The sequence below is a fragment of the Papio anubis genome, chromosome 17 (assembly GCF_008728515.1).
Source record: "Papio anubis isolate 15944 chromosome 17, Panubis1.0, whole genome shotgun sequence".
NCBI lineage: Eukaryota > Metazoa > Chordata > Mammalia > Primates > Cercopithecidae > Papio > Papio anubis.
In genome coordinates this window covers 20,469,781-20,497,001 of record NC_044992.1, presented here as the reverse complement: position 1 = coordinate 20,497,001, position 27,221 = coordinate 20,469,781, and the positions used below count along the sequence as shown (strand labels likewise).

At 49.3% G+C, this 27,221-nt stretch overlaps 1 protein-coding gene and 1 pseudogene across 1 annotated transcript in view; one reads left to right on the top strand and one right to left on the bottom strand.

The window, feature by feature from the left end:
• The window catches only part of KSR1 (kinase suppressor of ras 1), a 170,703-nt gene that overhangs the window by 71,266 nt on the left and 72,216 nt on the right, over positions 1 to 27,221 (bottom strand). The window contains 1 exon segment of the mRNA XM_003912478.4: positions 2,236 to 2,376. Coding sequence (XP_003912527.1) covers positions 2,236 to 2,376 — 141 coding nt within the window.
• LOC103878699 lies at positions 25,879 to 26,714 on the top strand (annotated as a pseudogene).

The following is a 27,221-nucleotide window of genomic DNA, read 5'->3' as shown; positions in this document are numbered from 1 at the left end:
AATGGTCTCTATTAAGCAGGGTGTTGGGATAATTAAATAACCCATCAGTGCACCCATCATGACACGCCAGATGTGCTCTGTGTCAACTTTGAGGCAAAAGAACCCAGAGGCTCTCAGGGGCCCCAGGACCCCACTGTGGCCACCAGTGCAGCTCAATAATCAGACAGCAGAGGCCTCCCAGGAAAGGGCTGCTTGGGCTCCTGGCAGCACAAGTCCTTCATGAATGAAAAGGACGTTGGCATGGGAAGTGGGGAGTGCTACTGCACCCAAGAAATCTTTGGGGCACTTGCCCTAGCCTTCCTGGAGAGGGCCATCTCCCCTGGGGGCACCAATTCTCCCAGGGCTCATGGCAGGTGACTCATGGAGGTGACTCATAGCAGCCAGGCATAGCTAGGAAGGGGGTTCTTTGGGGCTATGATCCCTACACTGGCCTCTCTTGCAGGGCTTAAACTGAAAGCCAGAGCTAAGAGTAACGTGTGTTACCACCCACTCGGGGCCAAACCCTGGGCTATTGGAGACATCTCCCATGTCATGATGAAATCTACTTATTCAATAAATAAATAGGTATTTATTTTTATATCTGTCGCAACCAAGCAACTGCCATATTGGGCCCAACATTCAATGGGGATTTTGTGGCAAACAAACCCAAACAGCAAAGCCCTGTCTCATGGTGCTCGCATCCCAGGGGGAGCAGACAGACCACAGACAACAAATCAGTTAGGTCACTCCAGAAAGTAGTCAGTGTCATTGAGAAAATAAACCCAGGTGTGCAGGCAAGAATGATGGGCAGGGGGTGATCTTTAGATCACATCATCAGGGATGACTGCCTGGAGGCGGTGACAACACTCAACACCAGAAAAATATTCAAGGGATGAGTCATGGGCAGAGCACTCCAAGGAAGCGGGGAGCAAATGCAAAGGTCAGAGTCTACTGAGCAAAGGAGAAGGTGAGCAAGCTGCAGCGAGAGAGGCCAGATCAAGGGAGGCATCTGGCACTCATTCTGAAGGAAACAGGAAGCACTGAAAAAGGATGGGATCCAAGTCACCTTTCTAGGTGAGCACCCTGGCTGCTGGGTGGAAAATGGAATGCAAGGGGTGAGGTGCCACTGCAGAGGTTCTGCAGGAGGTGACAGTGGCCTGGACCATGGTGCTGGAGGCAGGGAGGGAGAGGCAGGCAGGTCTGGAGTGTGCCTTGGGGGAGAGCCACAGGGCCTTGCCCACACTGGTAAGAGCAAGGCAAGAAGTTATAGCACATTTTAATTTGGACTAGCCATGTTCTAAGTGCTTGACAATCATGAGGCTTGTGACTACCTTACAGAACCGTCCAGATAGAAATTTTTAAAAGATTTCCGTATCGGGGAGAGGAAGGAAAAAAAAAAAAAAAGACCTTAATGATCATAGATTTTCTAAGTGTTAGGAGTATGTATGTGATTTCTTTCCTTCTCTATTTCCAAAGTATCTATACATAATGAATTCATGCTACTTTTTACACAGCAGCAAAAGCCAGTATTTTTAATTTTAGGATAGAAGTAGGAGATTTATGAGATCTGACTGGGTGAACCACGCCTGCCAAGTAGGACTGATCTGCACTCCATGACAGCTGACCTGCACCCCTGGCACCTGGCACAGCACACAGTCCGGGTGCGCTGGTTGGTTAGTTGGCTGGCTGGCAGGTGGGTAGGCTGCACACACAGGAAGAGAGAACGATGGAAGGAAGGCAGCATATTGTAGCAGTTAGAAGACTAAACTAAATTCAGACTCTCATTTCCAAATTCCAAGGCTATCATTTACTAGCTGTGTGATTTTAAACAACTTACTTAACCATTCTGTGCTTTAATTTTCTCAAGTATAAAATGGCAACAATGACAGTAATTTCCTTATAGGAGTTCATGAGAAATGAGATTATCTGTCTTACGAAACACAGAAACGTTTAACACGGTGTCTGCCACACAGCCAGTGCTTCCAGATATGTTGGCTGTTGTAAGTATGATGAACAAATCAATGCCCAGCGTGGGGCTGCCCTAGTTCATCAGGCAATAGCACCCAGGACACTTGTTGGAGCCACATGTACCCTGGATCCCTCCTGGCTGCTGCTGTCCCTCCCCATCCTCCTTCTCAAGTGTAGAGAGCATCAACCCTTAGTCTTAGCCACGGGGAAGCTAGCCCCCGGGTTTGTGTGTGTTCCCTCTGCTTGGCCCCTCACGCCTATGCCCGTGCTGAGCCCCGGCTTGCATACCTGCACCACCTCCGGCCTCACGTTGAAAGTGTACAGCCAGTCACTGAAGCGGGGGTAGCTGTTGAGCTCCGGGGTCCTCTCACCAGGAGCCACGCTCAGCTTGCACTGCCTCTGCTTACAAATGTACCGGACCAGCTTCGCCTGCAGAAAGTCCAAAAAAGAAAAGCCTGTGTTCATCTGTGGCCCAACCACATGGCAGGCCCAAGCACACTACAGAGGAGCTCAGGCAGACACAAGCAATGTGATGAGGAAAGGGGCTGGCTCTCCTCTCTGCTGTTTGCAGGGGAGGGGAAATGGTGGAGAAGGGTCTGGGAGAACAGGCAGAGGCTGGTGGCCACCCATGAGCCCCCTGCCCTACCCAAGGTGGCTGACACTGCCCACCTCAGGACATGAGCATCATGGGCAACACTGGTCAGAACAGAGAGCTGGGTTAAATATAAGGCAGCCTTCCTACCAGCCTGGCCAACACGGCAAAACCCCGTCTCTACCAGAAATACAACAAGTAGCCGAGCATGGTGGCGCGCACCTGTAGTCCTAGCTACTTGGGAGGCTAAGGTGGGAGGATCGATTGTGCCCAGGAGGTCAAGGCTGCAGTAAGCCAACATCACACCGCCACACTCCAGCCTGGGTGACAGAGCACGACCCTGTCTGGGGAAAAAAAGAAGCCTTTCCTGCCAAGGTGGGGTCAGGGAGTTTGTAATTGCTAATCTGGAAGACCTGCTGGTTCGGGGAGAATGGGTAACCTCCCGCCTAGGACGCTTCCAGCGAAGAATCCAACTGCCTGGGTTGGGATCCAAGGGCTCAGTCACACCCTAGCTCTGTGACCTCGGACAAGTTACTTAACCCCCTATAAAGGTCTCCATCTTGAAAAAGGTCTCCATCTTATCCTTCAGAAAAATGGGGATAATGGAAGCTGACTCTCAGAGAGATGGAAGAAATGATGCGCTTGGCACACAGTGAGCACCGCAAGTGTCGCCATGACCACTGAGCAGCAGCAGTACCGGCCAGGGTCCTGGACTCGGATTCCCAGTAGGCTTTCAGGGATCCACACCCTGAAATGTATGCAAATTTCAGATATGCAAATCTGTGTATTTTCCAGAGTTATTGTCCAAAGCTTTCAAAAGACTTGTAAACGGCTAAAACTTCAAATAAGATAAGCTTATACAAGGACAGCCTGACTTAGGTCAACCCGACAAACACTCGGTTCTGACTGGGTGCCCAGCATTGGACTGGGGAACACGGGGTACAGAGAAGCACAAGGAGGGCACGGCCCAGGTCTGATGAAAAATAAGGGACTCGCATTCCAAACAGAGCCAGGTAGGCTCGACAGATGGAAACGAGCTCACCGCCAGAAGACCAGGGAGCTGCCTGGCTTGGCTACGGCTAAGTGACCCAGGGAGAGCTCCTGAAATGATGCTAAGACTCTGGTGGCCTCCTAATGGTGACTTCCAAGCATCCCCCCAAAATAAGTACCCCCTTCACAGTCTCATACAGGAACCTGCCTTCTGGAGACACTTCTCAACCCTGCTGTCCCTCATGGTTTTGGGGTTAATTCATTCCTTTTCCTTTTATCTGTAAATATAGGTAGCGCATTTCAAATCCAAAAACCCAAAATCCGAAATGCTTCCAAAGACCTAGAATCTGAACCTCTCCAAAATCTAAAACATTTTGAGCACTGACATGATGCTCAAAAGAAATGCTCACTGGAGCATTTTGGATTTTGAACTTTTGGGTTTGGGATGCTTAGCCATTAAGTATAATACAAATATTCCAGAATTCTAAAAAATCAAAAATCCAGAACACTTTGGACCTCAAGCATTTCAGACAAGGGATACTCAGTCTGTATCTCAGTATATTTTTCTTTTTTTTTCTTTTTTTTGAGATGGTCACCAAGGCTGGCAGGCTGGGATACAGTGGCATGATCTTGGCTCACTACAACCTCCGCCTGCTGGGTTCAAGTGATTCTTGTGCCTCAGCCTCCCGAGTATTTGGAACTATAGGTGCGTGCCACCATAAAGGGCTAATTTTTGCATTTTTAGTAGAGATGGGTTTTCGCCATGTTGGCCAGGCTGGTCTCAAACTCCTGACCTCAGATGATCTGCCTACTTCCGCCTCCCAAAGTGCTGGGATTACATGCGTGAGCCAGCACTTTGAGAGGCTAAGGTAGGCAGATCACTTGATCTCAGTATAAAACAAAACACTTAGGATCACTGCATCAGGCCCTCAGTACATTTTTCTAAAGAGCAAGGACTCTTGTTAACAGAGTCACAATATTTTACAAAGAAAAAAAAGATGAATTAATAATTTTTAATTTCAAATATCAAGAAAGGCTCCAAATTTCCAATTAGAATAAGAGCTTATAACCATTTTGGGGGCATGGACCTTTGTGGAAGTCTAGGGAGGCCCATGATCTCTTTCAAAGAACAATACTTTCATTTATTTCATCTTTTTTTTTTCTTTTTTTTTGAGATGGGGTCTCGTTATGTTGCCTAGGCTGGTCTTGAACTCCTGGGCTCAAGCAATCCTCCCACCTTGGCCTCTCAAAGTCCTGGGATTACAGGCGTGAGTCATTGCACCTGGACAGAACAATGCTTTGAAATGTATTAAACAACACATTTAGAATTACAAAGGAAATCAATTCTATTTAAACACATTTATCAAACTACTGAAAACTGTGATAGACGGCCAGTCATGGTGGCTCACGCCTGTAATCCTAGCACTTTGGGAGGCCAAGGCAGGTGGATCACCTGAAGTCAGAGGTTCGAGACCAGCCTGGCCAATATGGTGAAATGCCATCTCTATTAAAAATACAAAAATAAGCCAGGCGTGGTGGCACATGCCTGTAATCCCAGCCACTCAGGAGGCTGAGGCAGGAGAATCACTTGAACCTGGGAGGCAGAGGTTGTAGTGAGTCAAGATCGTGCCACTGCACCCCAGCCTGCCAGCCTTGGTGACTGTATAAAAAAAAAAAAAGAAAGAAAAATATACTGAGATACAGGCTGAGTATCCCTTGTCTGACTGTACTCCAGCCTGGGTGACAGAACAAGACTCTGTCTCAAAAAAAAAAAAAAAAAAAGAAAAGACACCTGTGATAGAGTCATAAAAGCTTCTATTAAAGTATTAAACATCCAACAGTGCATCTAATAACTGCCATAACTTTAAAGTTGTGACAAGTGTAAACTGCTTTTTCAGATAGCTCCACAACTGTGATGTAATGGGAAAAACATCTGTGACTCCTACTGGTGACCGAGCCACAGGTGTGTGCTAAGATAACCGTGCCTCATTGCCTACAACCAAGTGGAACGACATGCTAAATTCCAGTTAAGGCTAATGAAAATAAAAGTGCAATTTTCTTCCCCATCTAAGTTCATGGATGGACCCCCTGCATTCTATCCACAGACCCCAGGTTAAGAACTCCTGTGGCTAGAGAGACGTGAGCATGAAATGAGACCCATAATAATGAAACCACTGCTGCCACATCAGCGTTTTTGAAATTTCGCCCAGAAACTAGTTTGGCCCCAGGCTCACCAACAATCTGATAGAGCCAGATTCAACCCCCTTGGGGTTGCTTACCCCTCTCCCATGGCCCCTGCTCCCTTCAGGGTGCTAGGGGCTCAGTGGCAAGTGTAGACAACTGCTGGAGAGGGAGCGCTGAGTCAGAATCAAAATAATTCCACACTCTCAACTGTGCAGTTTTGATGTCTGGTGAAACCACAGACCCAGAGGCTGACCCCCTGACACTCCTGCGCCCCATGCCCCTCAGGAGCCCAGAGCAGACCCTGCTAATCAAACAAACACACTGCTAAGGCTCAGGACTCTGAGTCTACCTGCTGTCCTATTATGGAACCTAAGCCTGGGGGAGCACCTACAGGGCATGAAGCTCACAACTGTAGACACACCAGTGAGCTTTTATCCTACAGGTCTAAGTGGAGGCACTCATGTGCCCCATCCTGGCTTACCCCACTCTGATCCATCCCACCCAGTGAGACCAGAGGCAAATTCCAAAACCAGGGCCCCAACCTCCCCCAGCCCCCAGCTCCGTTCCATAGCCCCTGGCCCTGCCCAGCAGGCACTCACTCACCCAGCAGCTATTCCTCCAATACCTGCTGGAGTTTCCTACCCAGGCCAAGTCAGAGTCCACCTCTCCCCTTCCTGGTGTGTCGTGTGACTCTTTCAGAGCCCCGATCATGGAGGGGCCTCATACTACAGTTAACAGCTTCTGCCTCGATCTCCCCCAATAGACACGAGCTCCCAGACTTCTGGGTTGAACACATCTGGGTTCAAATCCACCATATACTAGGTTGCACGGCCCCAAGGAAGATAATTCATTTTTCTGAGTCTCAGTTCACCCACCTGTAAACAGGAATGATGATACCTAGCTCATATTCAACTACAGCATGGAGACCTCCAAAAGACTAGGTTAGAGTCAGGGCAGATATCAGGGCAAGGACAGTATTTCCCTCATATCCCCAGTTCCTACTACAGCACCTGGCACATAACGTGTGCTCAGAAGTGCCAGAGGAAGAAAACGTGTGGTCCTTATCCCCATGTTTCTCACAGCCAGCCCTTCCCTCCATTCCACGCGGCTCTGAAACCACCACTTCAAAGGGCTGACCAGAGACAGGACTATAAATCAAACAGCTGTGCAAACTCAGAACCACTCTTTTCCACATTAACTAGAGAGGTCGGGCTGCTGGCACTAAAAGCAGCAGCACTAGAGCCCTTCTGTCACTGGCACACGGCCTTCAAGGGCCCTGCTTCTGGGAATGATTCATAACATATGCCATTTGCACAAGACTTTAGCCACCACAGGCCAACATCGAGATGAGCCCACCTGGCCTTAGCCTGAGCCAGCATTTGGGCCTTACCCAGTTTAGCCTCCCCACAACCTGCCTGCCCTTTTCAGCTTTGAGGCTCTGGTCCCCTGCTAAGCAAGCTCTTCACAGTGACTCCGCCTACAAGGATCAGCTCAGATACCCCTTCCTCCAGGAAGCCTTCCTCAAGCCCTCCAGCCCCCTGCCCAGATCACATATCGCAGTTCTGATGTTTCACACTTGTCTGCTTCCCTCTTCAGGCTGGAAACTCTGGGAGGTGGGGTCCAGCTGGTGTTCTTAGTCACCAACGGACCTCAGGAACCAGCACAGCACCCAGCACATGGGTTGCTTTTTTTCTTTTTTATAACAGAGATGGGGTCTTGCCATATTGCCCAGGCTGGTCTCTAACTCCTAGGCTCAAGCGATCCTCTTGTGTTAGCCTCCCAAAGTACTGGGATTAAAGGCATGAGCCACCACCCCTGGCCTGGTTTGCTATTTTAAAACCTTTGTTGAAAGGATGAACACACAAACACACAATACATTGTGCCAGACAGGCACACAAAGTTTATCAAACGGCAGCAAAAAACAAACACCAACTGGGCAAGTGAAGAGACAGGGATCTGAACATCTCAAAAGCCAGGGCAGCTTCCCTAGAAAAGGAGCAAGCAGTTTCTTTTCTTAGAGGCCGGTAGAGATCCCCACTAGACAGCCGAAAGCAGGCCCATGGGTAGGACTGCGCAGAACTTGAAGTGGTTCTTCTCTGCACCCAGATAACCCATAAACCTGGCGAGCTGTGCCTGAGACAAGGAAAAGGGAAGACACGCAGTGCAGCATGACCCAGCTGCTGGCATCTCCCAGAACTTGTCAAGAAACAACCTCTGCAGATTTGGGTTCTGCTGACAGAGCAAAACTTCTCTGGTTCACAAAGGATGGAGGTGGCCTGCAGGCAGCCACTCCCCGTCAGAGTGAAATGAAGCTGCTCTCACTTCTTGGAAAGTTGGTTGCAGTCACAGAAGCACCAAGGGGCTACTTTCCCAGACAAACCACAGTGGGGCCTGCCAGCCCCGCCCTGGGGGCCTAAACCAGGACCTTTCATTGGTAGCGTCATTTTCTCTTAACCACAAAACCGCAAGATATAAATTTTCCGGAATAGACAAGCACCTGGGGTTTCAGGGATGGGACCAGCGGCAAGAGGGAAAGAGTCATTAGGTCTCTGGCCACAGGGGAGGCCCTGGGCTGGAACCAACATCTCTCACGCCCCAATATTCTTTTGCTTCAAGAATGTACTGTGGGCCCACCCCAGCCCTGACCAGAGCCTCACTTACGGAAAGAGAAGAGTATCAGGTCAGCCACAGACAGTTGGTGGGTGCTACCAATACTACAGCAGGCACTCACTAAGTATCTGGGGCTGAAGGAGCTCAGCTCTAGTCCCAGCTCTGACATCTAAAATCAAAGACCTTGGGGAAATCCCCCTTGGTTCAGCTTCAGTTTCACCACCTATAACAAGAGTATCATTTTATCGAGGTTGAGGCCAAGGGAGTTGCTGTATACAAAGTGCTTGGAACAAGCAAAAAATAAACCACGGGTCCTGTTATTCCACCACTGGTTATTCCAGCCATATCCAGGAGTCAGTGTGGCTCCATGAAGGACATCTGTAGCCCTAAAGTCCCTTGACACCATTCCCTTGGGTGAACATAGCCATAGGATCTAACCTGTGAGCCTCACTTTCCCTACCTGTAAAATGGGGTTGATCTACCTCAAAAGGCTGTTGTGAAGGCTTACATGAGAAAAATATGAATGTAAAATGTTCAGCAAAAGGTGTGGAACACAGAAAACACTCTTGCGGTGGCAGCGGACGTGGGTGGTGTTCTTCTCGGGCGAAGCCCTCAGGTTCTCTCTTATTACCTCCCTGGGCAATACAGAAGATATAGGTGGGAATCTGCCCATGTTAGAGATGGGACAAAGGAAGACCCTGAAATCTGGTCTTGACTTCAGGACAATGCTGGAGGAACCTGCGAATCAGGTACATTTCTTCTAAAGGCAAGAGGGCCAAGACCTGTACTCACCCAGCTGACTCCAGGGAACCCAATCTCATCCTCCTTTGAGTGCTCACCTGCAACCTCAGCACCAGAGGATGCTAACCTCCAACCTCAGTCACCAGAAACGACATCGGCTCCACTTGTCTAAAGGAACATCTGTACCCCCAACCTGGCATCCTGATCGGCCTCAGTGTCATCTGCCACCCCAGCTGTTCTGGTATGACTCTGGCACAGGCCTCCCAAATGGAGGCTCCACGAGTATCACTTGGATGGTGGTGAGGCTTGTCAGACATCCCTGGAGAGCGTGGGCCTGGTTGAGCCGATACTGTGCCAAGGAGAAGCATGTGCCACTGAAGAAAGAGACTTTTGCAGGTAAAGGACACAGCCCCCAGAACTGCGGGGATCTCCAGAAACATGGAGGCCTCATGCCCCCAACCTGCAGGTCCTTTCCTTGTCATCCTTCCTTTACACTGTGCCCCAACCTGCGTCTCCATAGCTGGTGACCCTTAGCATCCTGAGCCCATCCTCTGTGGTGTGTCATGGCTGTCCCAGGCAACCTACATGTGGGCCAGTCTGATTTGGGAGGCTGGGTTCCTCTGTGGCCACAGAACCAACCATCCCTTGGAGGCTGCCACAGTGGAGCTGGAGGAATAGCTGCCTTGCCTCTAAAAGCGAGACCATTTAGCACCAGCTAAAATGGTAGTCCAGGCAGAAAGCTCCCATGGGCTGCCACAGGATGTGTGGACAGGGACGGGCCAGTCATTGTGCTGGACTGGCTGGGCAGTGCCGCGGTGACAGGCAGACGACCCACGCCTCCTGTTTACCACCAGCACCTGTTCTGACTGGTCAGAGGCCATGCCTACCATTAGTTAGTGGTGCCATCCCTCCTGCGAGAAGCTTGGGTTTGGCAGCCAGGAGGCTGTACCTTTTGCACCATCACACATCAGCTGTGTGGCAGGATCTAGATCGTGTCATCTTAGTCTCCTCCTCTGTAAAGCAGAGAAAATATAATACATGCCCCACAGCACTGCTGAGAATTTGCTGCAGACTCATGTATGCAAAGTGTTTAGTCCAATGTTCAGAACACATAAAGTGCTCACTAAATAGAACTCTGTTAGTGTTACTCCTGCTCAGCCTGCAGAATGACCTCGAAAAGGAGGAGCATGAAGACTTTTGACAGGTGCCATTTGGATTATACCCCACCCAGGCTTTTTTGCACCTTTGCAAAAAACACCTCTTTCCAGACGACTGACTTTGCAAACAAAGTCAGCTCCACTCTAAAATTGCAGGGCCTGAGATGGGGAGGTCTCTTCTGTGGGCAACTCTCAAACACATGATCTTGGCTACGTTAGCAGCCAGATGCCAAGGCCTATTATAGGTTGTCACCCTAACCCTGACTTTGGTCGTTGGCTGCCACAGGACGCTCTCAGTGGCCCAAGTCTTCATGTCTCAGAAGCAGGGCAGGAGGCTAAATCTGTCATGACAGATGTCACAGATGTTAACATATAAATGAACAAATGAATCCAAGGCACAGGTTAACATGGACACCAGTTTCCTATGTATAGTAGCAGGCTCCCTCAGTTACAGAATCATGTCAATACTCATTTGTCAATCTAGCAGTGTTAACAATCTCTTCCTTATGTATTGTACCATATCACTTCCTCTGCCTGGATTGTCAGTGAAAATTCCAGAAGCTAGGAATTAGAGTAGATCCCTGATAGCACAAGAGTGACTGATGTTCCAATCTTCACACACAACCCAAAAGCTGGCAATGTCCCTAAAGCACATCATTCCCTCCACAAAATACAGTCATGTGTAACTGAAAACACTACAGACCCTTCCAGACTTCTGATGGGATGTACTGTGTACTCAACATTGAGTAAAGAAAAACAAAGCTATATCGGGATATGGGTGCTGGGCAGCACACTGGCCTCACTCACTGGCACAGGGATGCTCACCCGCATGCCTGCCATCGAGTCCAGCCTCAGCCAAATGACAAGTCACTGCTCGTCCTTTACCATCACTCGCAAATCATGAAACCACACATGTGAAACCCATAAGACTTAAAGGTGTACTTCATTATTCCCATCTCACAATGAGGAAACCAAGGCACCAGCCTTTGTAACTTTCTTGAATCCTATGGTTAAAGAAGGCATTCCAACCTCAATCTAATGCTCTCTATGCACCTCTCAAAATAATGACTCCTGCAACCCACACCCCAAGCTGTCTTGACTGGTACAAGCAGGATGGCAGTGGGCAGGGTCTACCTCTTTTGCGATCCAAAGACCAAAATCCAGCCACGCCTAGACTGTTCCAGGCAGTGAATCCTGTGAATAAGAGCCACAGGCTTGCCCACACCCTCTAAATGTATCTAGCCACCCAACTGGGCCACCACCTCTGGTCCTGACTTGCAGTAACCTACCCTCTGGGCTGTACCCCACCCCTGGCTCTAAGCCAGCACTACATTCATTAAAACTAGCCATCATCCCGCCTATAACCTGAGGCCATCCCTTTTAAGAAGATCCTAGCATGCTTTACAGAGTGACATGAAGCAACTGGACAGCCACTCCACTCCTCCATCACTTGTCTCTTGTTCTATTTAGTCCTCCTGTGGCAGGTGCAGTTCCTGGACAGCTTCCAGCTCACCAGCACCCACAAGACCCCGACTCCCTCCTCCTCAGCACCAGACTCTTATGTGGTGCCCACAGCAGTCTTTGCTCCTGCCAAGTCGCTGACTACACCATCCCAAACCTCAGGATGCCACCAAAGCCCTGGCGACTTACTCCAGCCTTCCCTCCAGTGGTCCCTGAAGCTGCTGCTTCTCCTCCACTATTGGTCCGTCCTGTCCACGCCTCGGGGAAGCTCCCCTTACATCTTCCACTTCCTTCCCAAAGCTGGAGTGCGTTTCTGGGAACTTCCCGCCAACCCAGTCAGCTAAGCAGTCTAGCCTTGCTGCCATGGCCAACTTGTTGCAAAATGATTTCTGAGAATGTAAGGAGGCCTCTGGAGGTTGTGATGCAGCTGACAGTTCCACGCACAGGCATGCAGCAACCACGGCACCCAGCTCCAAGGGCACCAGAGACAGCCCTTGGCTCCAGCACTACCCAGCCCTCAAGGGCACCCACGGGGGCTGACATTCATGGGCATGGGGCAGAGCAGGAGAAGCACACGGGGAAAGTGGGGCGAGGAGAGGAGAAAGTACAAGTGACCTCAATCCTTGAGCTGGGCATTTCGCAACAGCCAGCCCTCGCCCAGCCCCGCCCGCACCCGCACTCTCCTGGGGAAGCTGCCAGGCTTTTGCATTTGTGTAGAGACAACCTCCCCGCCAAGCCTCCCACCAGCAATCCTGCCTTGACGTCAAACTCGGAGTCGGGGAACTTCAAACACAAACAAACAAGTCTAACCCAGACCACAAGTGGAGACGTTCCCAAGGAGGCCAGGGGTGAGAACGGCCACAGCTGGGAACTCAGGGCCTCCTGCCCTTCCCTCAGCTCCACTGGGAATGCAAAGTCTGAGGACCTGACAACAGACTGTAGATGGGAGGTTCAACTCCAGGCTAAGACAAAACGAGCTCACTTGTCTAAGAGTATGACTGACTGCCTTTGGCTGGTGCAGCAGTGGGTGCAAGAGACCCTGTATGGAAGCACTGATGAGTTAGTTCCTCTGTGCAACTAAGCATCCACCTTAGATAAATCACTTGTTCCCACTGCTCCAGTACTAAGAATGAGCAGTCAGGGAAAGAAGAGACTATGTGGTCAAATATGGGTTAAAAGCAGCCATGATGCTTCCTGGGAAATGCAGAGCTTGGGCTGGGCCAGGGTGAATGGCCAAGGGCCCGAGTTTTCTCAGAAACAACTGCTAGGCCATTTCACGCGCCATGGAGGTTGTGAGATGCAGAACTGAAGAGTAAGGCATTTCCCTGACCTAACAGCCTAATACAGCTCCCACCTGCAAAGCCAAGGTGAGTCCAAACACTGCTCTTCAGAAAGCAATTCTTTGAAAAGCCAGTAAATGATCTGTCTTGATCTGCCTTTCAAGTTTTCCTTCCTACCTCAATTCGATACAACAACCCCCAATACCTCATGTGCTGTTAGTACCAGCAGTCCTTAGGGGTTGTGGGGACCAACAGGACTAAATCATGAGAAAGAAAGACACCCACTTTACCCCCTAACTCCCCTGTGCCTGAAGCAATTGAATAAGGGCAACGAAGAACTTCTGCCCATCATCCAGTCATCCAACAACCAAACCTCTTCCCGATGCCAGGCACTGTTGGACTCTAAGGACAACGGTCATAAGCAGCAGGGGTTCATAATTTTCAGGAACCCACACAAGTCGGGGGAACAGATGTGTCCGCACAGACACCTGACCAAGGGCTAGGAAAGGCAAAGCAACAGACAGCAGAGCAGTTCTGTCCCAGTATGAGCGTCCATGACACAGCAGCCCCGCTGCTCGGTGCTTCTGCTGGGAGGCTGAGGAGAGTGCTGGCCCAGGTGTCAGGAGCCACAGGTGCGGTGTTGCCTACAGACCAGATCCTTCATCAGCACGGCCTGTGTCCCAGTTCAAACACACACTCCATGTGTTTGTCTGAAGGTCACCAGGCCCACAGCGCACAGCCATGAACTAGTTTTTCCCTCCGCTCAACCCCTTAATCACAACAGGTAATCCTGGAGTATTACTGACATTGCACACTGAAAGGGACCTGGGTGTGAATTACCAAGCAGGGGCCTAGGGGAAAAGGCAGAGGCTGCACCTAATGGCAAAGGTAGATTTCTGCCAATGGGCCAAACCCCTTACCTATCCTTAAGGCCTGTTCCCTGGGGAGCCACTGGAGGGGAGGGATGGGGAAGGCAAGGCACCTTAAACTCTGACCTATGCGCACCAACTATGAGAAGGAGACTGTGCCCGATGCTGGAAAGATAGAGGGCTTCCTTTCCAGGGATGTGACTGTTGGCTTAGCAACTCAGGTCATCACAGAAAAGGACAAAGGGCTGGACAGGGGGGCAAGGGGCAAGGGGCAAGGACAGATGAGTGCCCCGGACACCAGGGATCAATGAATGCAGTGTGAACTCCCCCAGAAGGATGAGGGGCGCCTGAACCGCCACGCCCGGTGGAGCACCATGCTCAGACTGCTCATCTCCACCTAATATCAGCTCCCAGCTTCTCCCTTGCTCACAGGACCCAGTTTTGTTCAGGGTCCTGAACAAAGCCCAGTGATGAACTGGTCTCAGTCAGTGGTTCGCAGCCCGGTCTTCACATCACAGCCCACGAGCCTCAGCTTCAGCAAGTGTGATGTAATTGATCTGGATGGGGTCCCTGCACAGCCATCATGATGATTCAGTCCCCACTTTCAGCTTCCCTTGAAGCTGGTTAGCTGTGACAGTTTTGGCTAATGAGGCATGAGGACCTGCCTGCTAGGGGACCTGCTGGGAAAGCATGGGACAGATCTTGGGGCTGCCAACACCTCCTGCCCATTTTGAAGACGGACAAGCTGCAGCAGCCATCTCACAACCACAAGGATGGCAAGAACTGCCTGAAAAACCAGACAGCATCCCTGTTCAGCTACAAAACCAGCACATGTGTGCCACCTAACTCCAGACTCATTGCAGGAGAAACATAATGGCCTATTCCAGTCACATTTTCTGTTACTTGCAACCAAAAGTAGTTCTATTAAGTCCACACTATTCCAAACCTCCTTCTACGGCTAATGTTTCTAAGGCTGAGGCTTCCTGCTGGCTTCCAGAAAACCTACAACAGTAAAAAAAAAAAGGTATCCCTCATTCTTCTTCGAACCACATGCCATCTAAAAGCATTCTTCCAAAAGTTCTTAAATCTCGGAGAGCAGCTAATTTTTATGAAGTCCAACTTAACAATCTTTTTTTATTTCCTATCTAGGAGATATTTGTCAAGCCCACATTCACAAACATGTTCTCCTGGGTTCTAGAAGTTTTATTGTTTTATCTTTTTTATTCAGGTTTTTGATCCACTTTGAGTTAATTTTTGTATTCCAGGACTGTTTTAACCACAACTGGATATATTCTATTTAACTGGGCATTCCTATGTACTAGGTATCATGCTATATACATTCTATATTATCTCACCTAATACCTACATGAATCCTCTGATAGGTATTTTTATTTTATTGTTTGTTTATTTATTTATTTGAGACGGAGTTTTGCTCTTCTTACCTATGCTGGGGTGCAGTGGCCTGATCTCGGCTCATTGCAACCTCCGCCTCCCGGGTTCAAGTGATTCTCCTGCCTCAGCCTCCCAAGTAGCTGCAATTACAGGTGCCCGTGACCACGCTCAGCTAATTTTTTGTATTTTTAGTAGAGACGGGGTTTCACCATGTTGGCCAGGCTGGTCTCGAACTCCTGACCTCAGGCGATCTGCCTGCCTCACCCTCCCAAAGTGTTGGGATTACAGGTGTGAGCCACTGCGCCCAGCCAGGCACCATTATTAATCTCATTTTACAGCTGAGGAAACTGAGGCTGAGAGTTACATATCCTTGAAAAAGGACGCTGGCATACTGTAAACCACATGCAGTACCTTAGAGTACCTTCAAGTCCATTATATAACAGACATTTGCCGTGAGCTAGAGATATGGAATCCTTGTTGTTCTACCCTGATTCAGTTGATGCTGAGTGTTTGGGAATACAACCCCCAGCTGCACCCCTGCACTTAGGAAGACACATGAAGACTCAGTTTCCCGGAGTGCACAAGGTGAGTGTGGGAGTGAAGCAGGCTATGTAAGATCTTGCATTTGCTAGAGAAAAAGAATAGGTGGGGGAGCCCCTGCTCCTGGCAGTGGGTGGTGAGGGTTCTTCTTCCCTACTGGGTAGTCACAGGATCATCTGAGTCTACCATACGAGTGTAGACGACCACAGCAGATTGAAGATGGCCACAAAGTATATGACACTCCTCCAATCTAGAGGTCTATTTCCTCTCCCCTTGAACCTGGGTTGGTCTGTGGCTACTTTGTCCAACAGAGTACAGAGTCTCCCAGAGCCCTGACTACTATGACGAAGAGACCATAATGAGTGGCCCTGGGCCTGCCCCTGATGGAATGGTCCCCACCCAGGGGCCAGTGCACAAGCAGGGCCTTCTTGGACCCTCCAGATCAATGGCTGGTACCGCTTTTTTTGTTTCAGTCAGGGAACCCAGTTCATGCAGGTCCTACAAAGTTCCAGAAGGTCACTCTGGAATCTGCACTCAGGCATCTGCACTCAATCTTACAGGCGTGGGGCAGGAAGCGAAGGAAAAAACGTGATCAGATTTGCATTTCTGAACGATTCTCATTCTGGAAACCATAAAGAGGACAGATTGAAGTGGGTGTGGAGAAACCAAAGACAGGAAAATCAATTAAGCAGCACTGCAATTCAGCAAATGATAAGAACAAAAGGTAATTTAGTTAGTGGTAGTGTGGGTGTAAAGGAAGGAGAAGATTCTAGAGCTGTTTTATTAGTGTTTTTACTATAAAGACATGACTTCCCTTCTTGCTTGTCCAGGGAATTTCTGGCATACCAGCATACCTTTAGCAGGAAGCTGAAGCACTGAGTTTCTCCAGCAAATGAGCCGCCCAAGCAGAGCCCTGTTTGTTGTTTGATTTACTAGGACTTGGTGCTTCTCGGGGAGGGGCTCTTCGACTGGAGATTCCACCCTCAAAGGGCATTCAGCGCACAGGCAGCCCCAGCCCCGCTGTCTCTCACCTCAGCGCTGTGCCTGCCCTGTCTCCCAGGCAGAGGGGAACCCTATGCTTGCCAACAGCACAAGCCGCTGCTCCAACAGTACCATCTCCAACTCTTCCCCACACCCCTGGAGGTGGGTCAGACAGAAAGCAATTGGAGAGAGGCAGTATCTGCCATCGTGGCCAGGCCCCATAGGGCCGTCTCCAGCCAGCTGGGGATGCTGCTTCCATCCACCCGTCTCCATCCCATATGCAGGGCAGGAAGCATACCATCCCCTAAAGAAGAGTGGGCCTAGGTGCTCCTGGCAAGACAGAGAGGGAGATTTAATCATTTTAATCAGAAAGACCATGGACATTAGAGTCAGACAGACCCAAGTACACATCTCACCCCTGACTCCTACCAGCTAAGGGCCCATGGGCAACTGAATGTCTGAGCCTTTACTTCCTCTGCTATAAATGAGGGGCAAAGAGCAGCCTCAAAAGATCACTGTGAAGACAAAACAGTATGACACAGCAGCTGGCTGACGGCGAGCTCCCAGCAAAGATTCCTTCCCATCTTCCTTCGCTGCAATCTTAATCTTAACGTCAAAGCTGTGCCTTTGGCAGCTGATAGGAAAACCAGGACGGGTGACAGGGGAAGAGCGCAGAAGGCAAGCGTCCAGATGAAGGATCACGATTGTTGATCTGTTAATGTATCTGCAAGCTTCCCACGGAACAAGGAGAGCAACCGGCTGCGAAATGAAGCTCTATGCATGAGGGCAGATCAGCACCTACACCATCTTTTAACAATCCACTTGTACCAGAGGCCCAAGGAACACCTCTGGCACCAAATCACCACGCTGAGTTTCAAATGAGACCAGAATTACCCCTAATGACATGACTGTCCGTTCTTTCTGTGGCACACACCAATGTGATGATTGTGTACCTTACGGATACTTGGTCGCAGCACCTCACACTCAGTCACAGCACTGCAGAGTTTACGGAGCGCTCTGGCAAGACAGCACCTCATCTGATCCTCACTGAAAACCAAGGCTCAGAGGTAAAGGGACATGGCCAAGGCTACACACCATCCTATGTTGTGGTGCCAGCTTCACAACCACTGCCCACCCCAACTCCCACCCAGGAAAGCATGATTTTAAATTCATAGATTAAAACAAAGCACCCCTGAGACACTGCGTCCCACCCAGGGTCACTCCCAGTTGTGACCTCAGGGACCTCTTAGATGCCTCTCAGGGAAGAAAGTCCTGACAAGGACAATCACGCTTTTCCTAAGCAATCTGAGAAGGTCACTGATTAGCCACAGCCATCTCCACTGTATAATCCTCAAAGCTCTTTTCCTGAGGGACCATTTTGTCTGGTCAGAGGAAGGAGGTAAGGGATGTAGGGGAAATAAAAATCAGACCTGGAACCCAGGAATAAAATGGCAGCAAGGTTTAGGTGATACCAGCTCTGGGAGGGAGAAAGAAGGCAAGACCACCCTCTCTAATAAGCAATGGCTAAAGATAACGCAGTTATCCCCCTAGGCCCTGTGTACCTCAGGCAACACAGCTGTAACTGGGCTCACATCACCAGCACCACCATTAGTGGGGGATGAGAAAGGGCTCAGGGGACAGGATGCCGCCACTGCATAATCCCAGGAATGCCAGCCAGGGGCAGTAGAGTGATGGATAGTCAGGTGCTGGGGCCTAGAGGCCAACAGACCAGGGTTCAAATCCCAGCTCGGCCACTGACTAGCTGCTTTAACTCAGATTATTTAACCACTCTCTGCCTCAGTTTCCTTATCTGTAAAATGGGGGAAGAGGGGGATGTCTGTTGCTTCACATGAGGCCTGCTAAAATAGATTAACACTCATTGTCAGCCATCTCTATCATGAAAATTCCAGTCTCTTGTATTCTTTGAAAGCAGTTAGTCTGACTTGTTTATTGCTTTAAGATTCTTAAACACATTCCTGGATGACTCCATCTACATGGCATGTCCCAAGCTACCCTGGTGTATTCCTTGAAAAGGGGCAAACATAGACAAGGCCAGGCGTGGCTGGAACACACTCACACTGATAGGATGGCTTTCCTGGCCCTTACTTCATTCTCAGGCGGTCAAAAGCTGGGCACACCAGAGCCAAACTGTGCAACACAAACCTCTGAGCACAGTCTGTGCAGAAGAGGCAGGCAAACCAGGATGGGTAACAAGATACACACAGCCCGAAGCAGTCAGCCAAGGAGAGGCCTGGCCCACAGGCTGCAAGGGGAGCTCTCTCCAGACCTGAATAGCGGTGACACGGCTGAAAAAAAGCAGTGACACACACACACACACACACACACACACACACACACACACACACCCCTTCACCCTGGACAAGCTCTAGCTGAACAGAGTGGGGATGCATCTCAAAATAAAGAGAGACGGTATGCTGCCAAGCTCCCAAGAAATGAACTGACCGCCCTTATTGAAGAAATTAGACAATGACAGCTAACTCCAACAAGGGTGGCTATCATGCGCTAGACACTGCTTTAAGCACTTCATGTGTACAGTCAGCACTTAGGATCTGTGGATTCTGTATCCATAGATTCAATGGCAGATCAGAAGTCTTTTTTAAAAAACGAATGGTTACGGCTGGGCGTGGTGGCTCACGCCTGTAATCCCAACACTTTGGGAGGCTGAGGTGAGCGGATCACGAGGTCAAGAGATCAAGACCATCCTGGTTAACATGGTGAAACCCCGCCTCTACTAAAAACACAACAATTAGCTGGGCATGGTGGTGTGCATCTGTAGTCCCAGCTACTCGGGAGGCTGAGGCAGGAGAATCGCATGAACCCTGGAGGCAGAGGTTGCACTGAGCCAAGACTGTGCTACTGCACTCCAGCCTGGCGACAGAGTAAGACTCTGTCCAAGGAAAAAAAAAAAAAAAAAAGTTGCATCTGCATCTGTACTGAGGGGGCTTGAGAATTTGGATTTTGGTATCCTAGGGGGTTCCTGGGAGCAGTCCCCTGTGGATACCAAGGGACAACTGAACTAACTCACTTAATCCTTGCAACAAACCTATGAGAGACGCCCTAACATAACTATCCCCATTGTACAGAGGCATAAACTGAGGATGAGGAACAGTCCCACATCATGTGGCTAGTAAGTGGCAGAGCAAGAAACTGAACCCAGGAAGTTCAGCTGCTCAGCCCATGCTCTTAACTATGGGTTACATTACCTCCTTGAATGACTGAGACTTTTGGGGTGCCTACTGTCCATCAGACCAATGCTGGGCATCTTAGTACAAATGTTCTCATGTATAAAAAAGGACTCAGAGAGTCAGGAAGCCAACCCAACGTCACCCAGCTGGTATGTGCCAGAGCCAACTTAAACTCATAAGAGGCTGATGCCCCATGCTGTCCCTCCAGGCTTGAGGCGCTGGGTCTGACCTTCCACAGTTTGAAGGCTGACCTTTCCCACTGTGCTCCACCAGCAATGATGCAGATGGAGACATCACTGACACAGAGCACACGAATCCTGGTGAGGAGCCCCCGGGATGCTCTGCCACCTGATCAGGAGGAGGCCAGAACCTTCCAGAAGGCCTGTGGGAAAAGCAGTGCCTGGGAGAGAGTCCACCAGCTCCAACCTCTTTCCTAGCACAGTCCTCTCCTCCACAGTGGCCTGTAAGCCACATCCTACCCCATCCCACCCGCTGACAAAGAATCAGAGCGAGGGCCTCCTGCTAGTTCTCCAGTCGCAAGGGCTCTCTGTATTTAGCTTTCTGACGTAACAGCTCAAAGCGGAGATGCACGCACTCACTCTTGCATAAGACCCGATTTCGCTCACACAGACCTCAGGGCAAGTCAGTCTCAAGTGCTGCGGGCTGGAGCACAGGGTGGCCTCACAGAGCAGCCTGTACCTGAAATGTACCTCTGCCATGCAGGACAGCACATTCCCAAGGAGGCCAGTTCTCCCACAGCCTGTTCCCAGGTGACCCAGCTACTGTAACCCTCCAGGTGGAGGATAGCTCACCCGCACCGAGAAAAACCGGGCAAACCCTACAGGGCTCTGCATCTCCTGCCCTCTGGCCTTTGCAATCGGCCCCATCTAAGGACCACGTCAACCAGTGGGGATTATTAGCAGGACCAGACTCGTCTTGAGATGTCTGAAATGCCTTTAAATTACAAAATCCTTGTAAGTTCTAAGAAGGGCCTAAGGTCATCTCACAGAAATAGAGGAAAAACTGATGAGGAAACTGAGGCCCAGAGAGGGACAATGACTCAAAATCACAAAAAGTAGAAGGCAGTGCCAGGACGGTCTCCAGGTCTCCTGGTTCTAGTCCAGCACTCTTTCCCCCATATTGGACGGCAGAAGGCCTGGGTTCAACCTGCTGTGAGTGACTGGTCTAGCTGGTAACACTGGTTCCCTATTTTTAATTAACAAACAGGGACTGTTTTAAGAAGTGTATAGAATGCTAACTCATTTCATCCGGGGAGGTGGGTGTTATTACTATCCCCACGTGGAAGTGAAAGACAGAGAGATAAAGTAACTATCCAGGGTGTCAGGTGAACCCAGGCAATGTTATTCCACCATCCAAACCTGAGCCTTGAGTGCTGCAGTGGCCTTTGTTACCGCAGCTCCTCAGGGTGCCACTGGCTGTATGCTGAAGTGCTCTCTGGAGCTCAACAGCATGTTCCAAGCAGCTGCTCAGAGGAGCAGGGCTGAAGCCACCTCCAGCGCAGCACACATCTCAGCAACCCCACAGGAGGGGTTCTCCCCCAACACTCGCCCACAGAACGCAGGGGCCAGATCTGCCATGATGGATCCGAGTCTGGGACCAGGCAGAAAATGGACCCAGGTATTCACTATACCCTCTCCAGAGACCTGCAACATATGACCAGGGCCACCCCCTTAGCTTACTGTCAGGGGAAAAGGTTTGCCAGGCAGCCCCTCCAAAGGCGTGGCCTCTTGGTCACCTGTACCCTCTGTAACCCTGGGCCTGTGAGGCAGAAGGGGGCCGCCCTGCAGTGCCAAGGCCATGATCCAACAGGCAGGACTCTGCACCTTTGTGCACGGCCTCCTCAAGGCTCAACATCTTGAGTTTTCTTCCTGAAAAAGGAAGCCATTTCTCAACATATTGCTACACACAGAGACTGAGAAACACAAACCGAGAGGCAAATGGGGCACTGGCCCCAAGGGAGGAGAATGAAGCGGGGAAGGGCTGGTATGGGCCAGTCTGCCTGGGGTAACCAGCAAAGGGACAAGGAAACACCCAACATAAACTTGTCCATGCCGACATTGTTTACTAGAGGGACACAGTGCAAACAACCCAAAGACCCAACAATAGAAGCCCAGCTAAGGAGGCGATGGTAAAAACACTTACTCAACTATGACAAAGCCACTGAGCAGGTTTACAAAAACATAGGAAGTTTTTTGTGTTATTTTACTAAGCGACAGGCAGGACAAAAAAATCTGCATGATGGATGGCAAGAACTACGTAAGCAAAACTTTGCACACACAGTCTTTGCCTGAAAACACAACTGAAAGAAAACACAGCAGAAATGTCATTTATGAATGGGCTGATCTGAGTGGGAAGGCTATAGGTAATCATTTTCTTCCTTCTACTTTTCTGTGTTTTCCAAATGTTCTGTAATTACCGTGTACTGATTTTATAAGGCTATGAATGGTAATAATACATTTTAAAACGTCACAAGAGGAAAAGGAAGGGTGCTGGTGCTTCTCTTCTAGCAAAAGGAGAAAGGTCCAGGAGCCCACGGTAGATGTACTATTTGGAGCAGATCCCTGCTCAGGCTGCCATGCCCAACCTCACCGCTAAGGCCGGCTTTGCCGGTTACTCCATCTGCCCTGCTGGGTGTTTTGTTTTGTTTTGTTTTGTTTTTTTGAGACAGGGTCTCAGTCGCTTAGGCTGGAGTGTGGTGGTGTAATCACGGCTCAGTGTAGCCTCGACCTCCCAGGCTCAAACGATCCTCCCACCTCAGCCTCCTGAGTACCCAGGACCACAGTCGCACACAACTACACTCAGCTAATTTTTGTATTTTTTGTACAGATGGGGTTTCACCATGTTGCCGAGGCTGGTCTCAAACTCCTGGGCTCAAGCAATTCACCCATATCAGCCACCCAAAGTGCTGGGATTACAGGCGTGAGCCCCTGCTGGGTCTTTAGATGGAGCAAAACCTCACTGATTCCAAAGGGAAAGATGCGGAAGGAAGAGCAATTTCATAAGATGGCATTAGACTCATTTTGCTGACGGGTATGGGATGGGCTGGTTTGTTTTTTAAGAACAGTGTGTGTCCATCTATCCATCCATTCAAGAGTATCGAGTACCCACTAGTTACCCAGTATGGTGCCAAGGCCCTGCAAACAATACAGAAATGAATGACCCATCTCCTACCCTAAAGACCTCAGATTCAAGTGGGGGCCAAAGATATCAAGTTACAATGCAAAAGTGTCTTTGACAAGGGTTTTCAGATACACGCAGGCTGCAAGAATTCAAATATGAAAATTAAAGCTTCTAGCTTCAGAGAAAAGACAGGTGTCTGGAAAAAGTTCATGGAAAAGATGAGCTTTGAATTGGGTCTTGAAGAATGAGTGCGGTTGCATGAAGAAGTCAGTTAAACAGGCCAAGGAAATATACATGTTTATCTCAAAGGAAAGTTACCTCTGCCAGCAACGGTAACAAACCTCCCACCTTAATAATAAGCAAGGAAATACAACATGGAAACATATGGGGAGATGTTTGGCAGCACTGGCAGAGGGACTCCCCAGTATGGCTGTGGTAGGAGCATGGCAGGAGTGTGGAACGGCATCGCCCCCCTGGAGGGCAGCAGAGAAACAGGACAATGGAACAGAAGCCCCACAAGCGGCCCCCACCCCTTGAGCCAGACTCCACTTCTAGGAATTTATCCTAAAGAAACAATTAAGTGTAAGCATAAGCCTATTCAGGGAAGTGTAACTTAAAATAGCCAAACATGGGGAAGTAAGTAACTACATTCTGGTGTGTCAATCACAGAAAACTATGAGGCAACTTTTTGTTTTTTTTTTTAAAGTCCCTTTTAACAGTGTATTTAATGATATGAGGCAATGCCCATAATCTTCTAGAAAGTTAACAACTCAAGATAAGGAAACTGCATTTGCAGTATGATCTCCACATATCTTTTTTATTTTAACTTAAAGGCATTAATTTTCTTTTTTCAAGTTTGAGGTCAATTTCTATTTTTATAGCAAAATTAACATCTCAAAATGTAAACACTGGAAATAGAAAAGTTTTATTTTTTACTTTTTTGTATTTTCAAAGAACGGGTATCATTTTTATAATCACAAAATGTTATTCAAATTGAAAGAATAATAAATGGAGCTTTTTTTTCCCAGTAGGTTTTTGGGGAACAGGTGGTATAAGCTTTGTTTTGGGATTTTTGTTTTTTGTTTTTTTCCAGTAGAGACAGGTCTCTCTCTTGTCATCCAGGGTGAAGTGCAGTGGCGTGATCATAGCTCACTGCAGTCTCACACTCCCAGGCTCAAGCAATCCTCCCATCTCAGCCTCCTGAGTAGCTGGAGTTACAGGTGAACACCATTACCCCTGCTAATTTTTTTTTTTTTTTTTTTTAAATTTTTGTAGAGGCAGAGTCTCATCATCTTGCCCAGGCTGGTCTCAAACTCCTGGGTTCAAGAGATCCTCCCTTCTCAGCCTCCCAAAGCACTGGGATTACAGACCTGAGTCACAGTGCCTGGCCCATAAATGAAGTTTCAATAGGAAGAGAAGAGGGCATCCTAGGCTTAAAAAAACAGCAGGAGCCAGAGGTGAAGAAGTACAGGTCTCTCCTGGGATGGAGAAAGAACTGAACATCATGGTTAGACAGAGCTGGGCTCACGTACTGGATCTACTCTTTTCTAGCGGTGTGACCTTTAACAAATTACTGACCTAGTCCTGAGCTTCAGTTTCTTCCAAAGACTAAATGTGTTAACTTGGCCAGGCACAGTGGTTCACGCTGGTAATCCCAGCACTTTGGGAGGTTGAGGTGGGCGGATCACCTGAGGTCAGGAGTTTGAGACCAGCCTGGCCAACATGGTGACATCCTCTCTCTACTAAATATACAAAAATTACCCAGGTATGGTGGCATGCACCTGTAATCCCAGCTACTCAGGAGGCTAAGGAACGAGAATCGCTTGAACCCCAGTAGGCGGAGGTTGTAGTGAGCCGTGATGGCACCACTGCCCTCCAGCCTCGGCAACAGAGTGAGACTCCATCTCAAAAATAATAAAAAATAAAATAAATGCATTAACTTACACAGAATACCTACTTGATACACTAATTAGGTCAGAGCCTTTTCTACTGACCAATAAAACAAATTCCTTCCTGGATGACCCACAAGAGGTAGGGATGTTCATTTATGAGACACATAATCAATGTAATAACAGCATTTGGGGAGAGCAAAGAAATACTACATTAAAGATATCATACAAACCCTCCCAATTTCAGAAATATTAAACTATGAAATATATCCTAAAATCAAGAAACTATGGAAATGTATGTCTTCTAAAGATAGTGCTGACCAGGATAAAGCATTTGGTGAAAGCCCAAGATATTACTGTTTTTCTCATGATTCTTATACAGTCTGATTTGTGCCCCAAACAAGAAGTCAGGCCGGGCACGGCTCACGCCTGTAATCCCAACACTTTGCGAGGCCAAGGTGGGCAGATCACTTGAGGTCAGGAGTTCAAGACCAGCCTGGCCAACATGGTGAAACCCCATCTCTACTAAAAATACAAAAATTAGCCAGGTATGGTGGCTGGCACCTGAAGTTCCAGCTACTCAGAAGGCTGAGGCAGGAGAATCGCTTGAACCCAGAAGGTGGAGGTTGCAGTGAGCCAAGATCATACCATTGCACTCCAGCACTCCAAGATCATACCACTGCACTCCAGAGAAAGACTCTGTCTCAAAAAAGAAAAAAAAAGCGGGGGCGGGGCACGCCGCTGCAGTGTCTCCTTTTGTCATCCAGGCTGGAGTGCAGTGGTGCAAACATGGCTCACTGTAGCCGTGACCTCCTGGGCTCAAGCAGTCCTTCTGCCTCAGCCTCCCAAGTAGCTGGGATTACAGGATGCCTAGCGGCCAGGAGAAATATAGTGGAAAATGCAAAACAATGAAATTATAAAACCTGCCAAATACTTCTTAGAACTAGAAAAGAGCACCCTGCTGGCTTTAGTAGAAAAGTACAAATATGTGCTGGAATATAAGAAAAGTGATGCACAAACTATTGGCCTTAAGCAATGTACTTGCAGGCGCTGGCCCACAAACACAACTCTCAGCCGAGCTGTCCCTGCCAGATTTCAAACAGCTGAAGAAGTGCTGGGAGAACATCAAGGCTCGGACCAAAACAATTATGGTCCATGAAAGGAGAGAGAAGGTGAAGGGGAGCGTCCGCCCTTCCTGAGTACCCATGTCCTAGGGAGATCACCAGCATGCTGCTGGAGCAGCTCTACTTCCTACAGAGCCCCACCCGCCCCCCAGGAGGAGCCCGAATACCACCCCGATGCCACGGCCCAAGAATCATTTGCTGTTTCAAATACAGAACTGCGCGATGATGAGAAAGAGTTCATACGTTTTCCAGTACGTTGAGAGGACCTCTCAACCTGAACCCTGGTGTTCAGCTGTCAGAATAACAACCAATAAAAACTACAGGAGCAAAACCTCTCAGGAAGGTGCTTTAAAAAAGATGCATGAGGAAGAATACCATCAACAAATGTCCATCTGACAACTGCAACTGATACAAATGAATGAGGTGCATTGTGGCCAAAATCCAGCAGATAGAGCGAGAGTGTGAGATGGCAGAGGAGTAACACAGGATAAAAACGGAAGTTCTCAATAAAAAGATGTATTGGGAAAGAAAACTACAAACTTTTACCAAGGAATGGCCTGTTTTCTCTTTCCCAATTCACCCTAAGGCTTTGGGGGTGGCTCTCTTTTAATTAATCTGTGTTGGCAAAGAATGTCTGGAACATGGACCTGCGGTCAGTAACCTGTAACACAGCTACAAATAGGAAAATTCGAGTGTAATGAGAGGTGACAACGTGCTAGCAGCCCTTGCTCTCGGCGCCTCCTCAGCCTCGGCGTCCACTCTGGCGGCGCTTGAGGAGCCCTTCAGCCCGCCACTGCACTGTGGGAGCCTCTCTCTGGGCTGGCCAAGGCCGGGAGCCGACTCCCTCTGCTTACGGGGAGGTGTGGAGGAAGAGGTGCGGGCGGGAACCCAGGTTGCATGCAGCGCTCACAGGCCAGCAGGAGTTCCAGCAGGTCCAAGTGCAGGCTCCACGGCCCGCACATGGAGCGGCTGGCCAGCGCTACCTGCCCAGGGCAGTGAGGGGCTTAGCACCCAGGCCAGCAGCTGCGGAGGTTGCCCCGGGTCCCCCAGCAGTGTCCGCTGCCAGTGCTGCACTCAAATTCTTAGCTGCCTTCCCACGCGGCAGGGCTGGGGACCT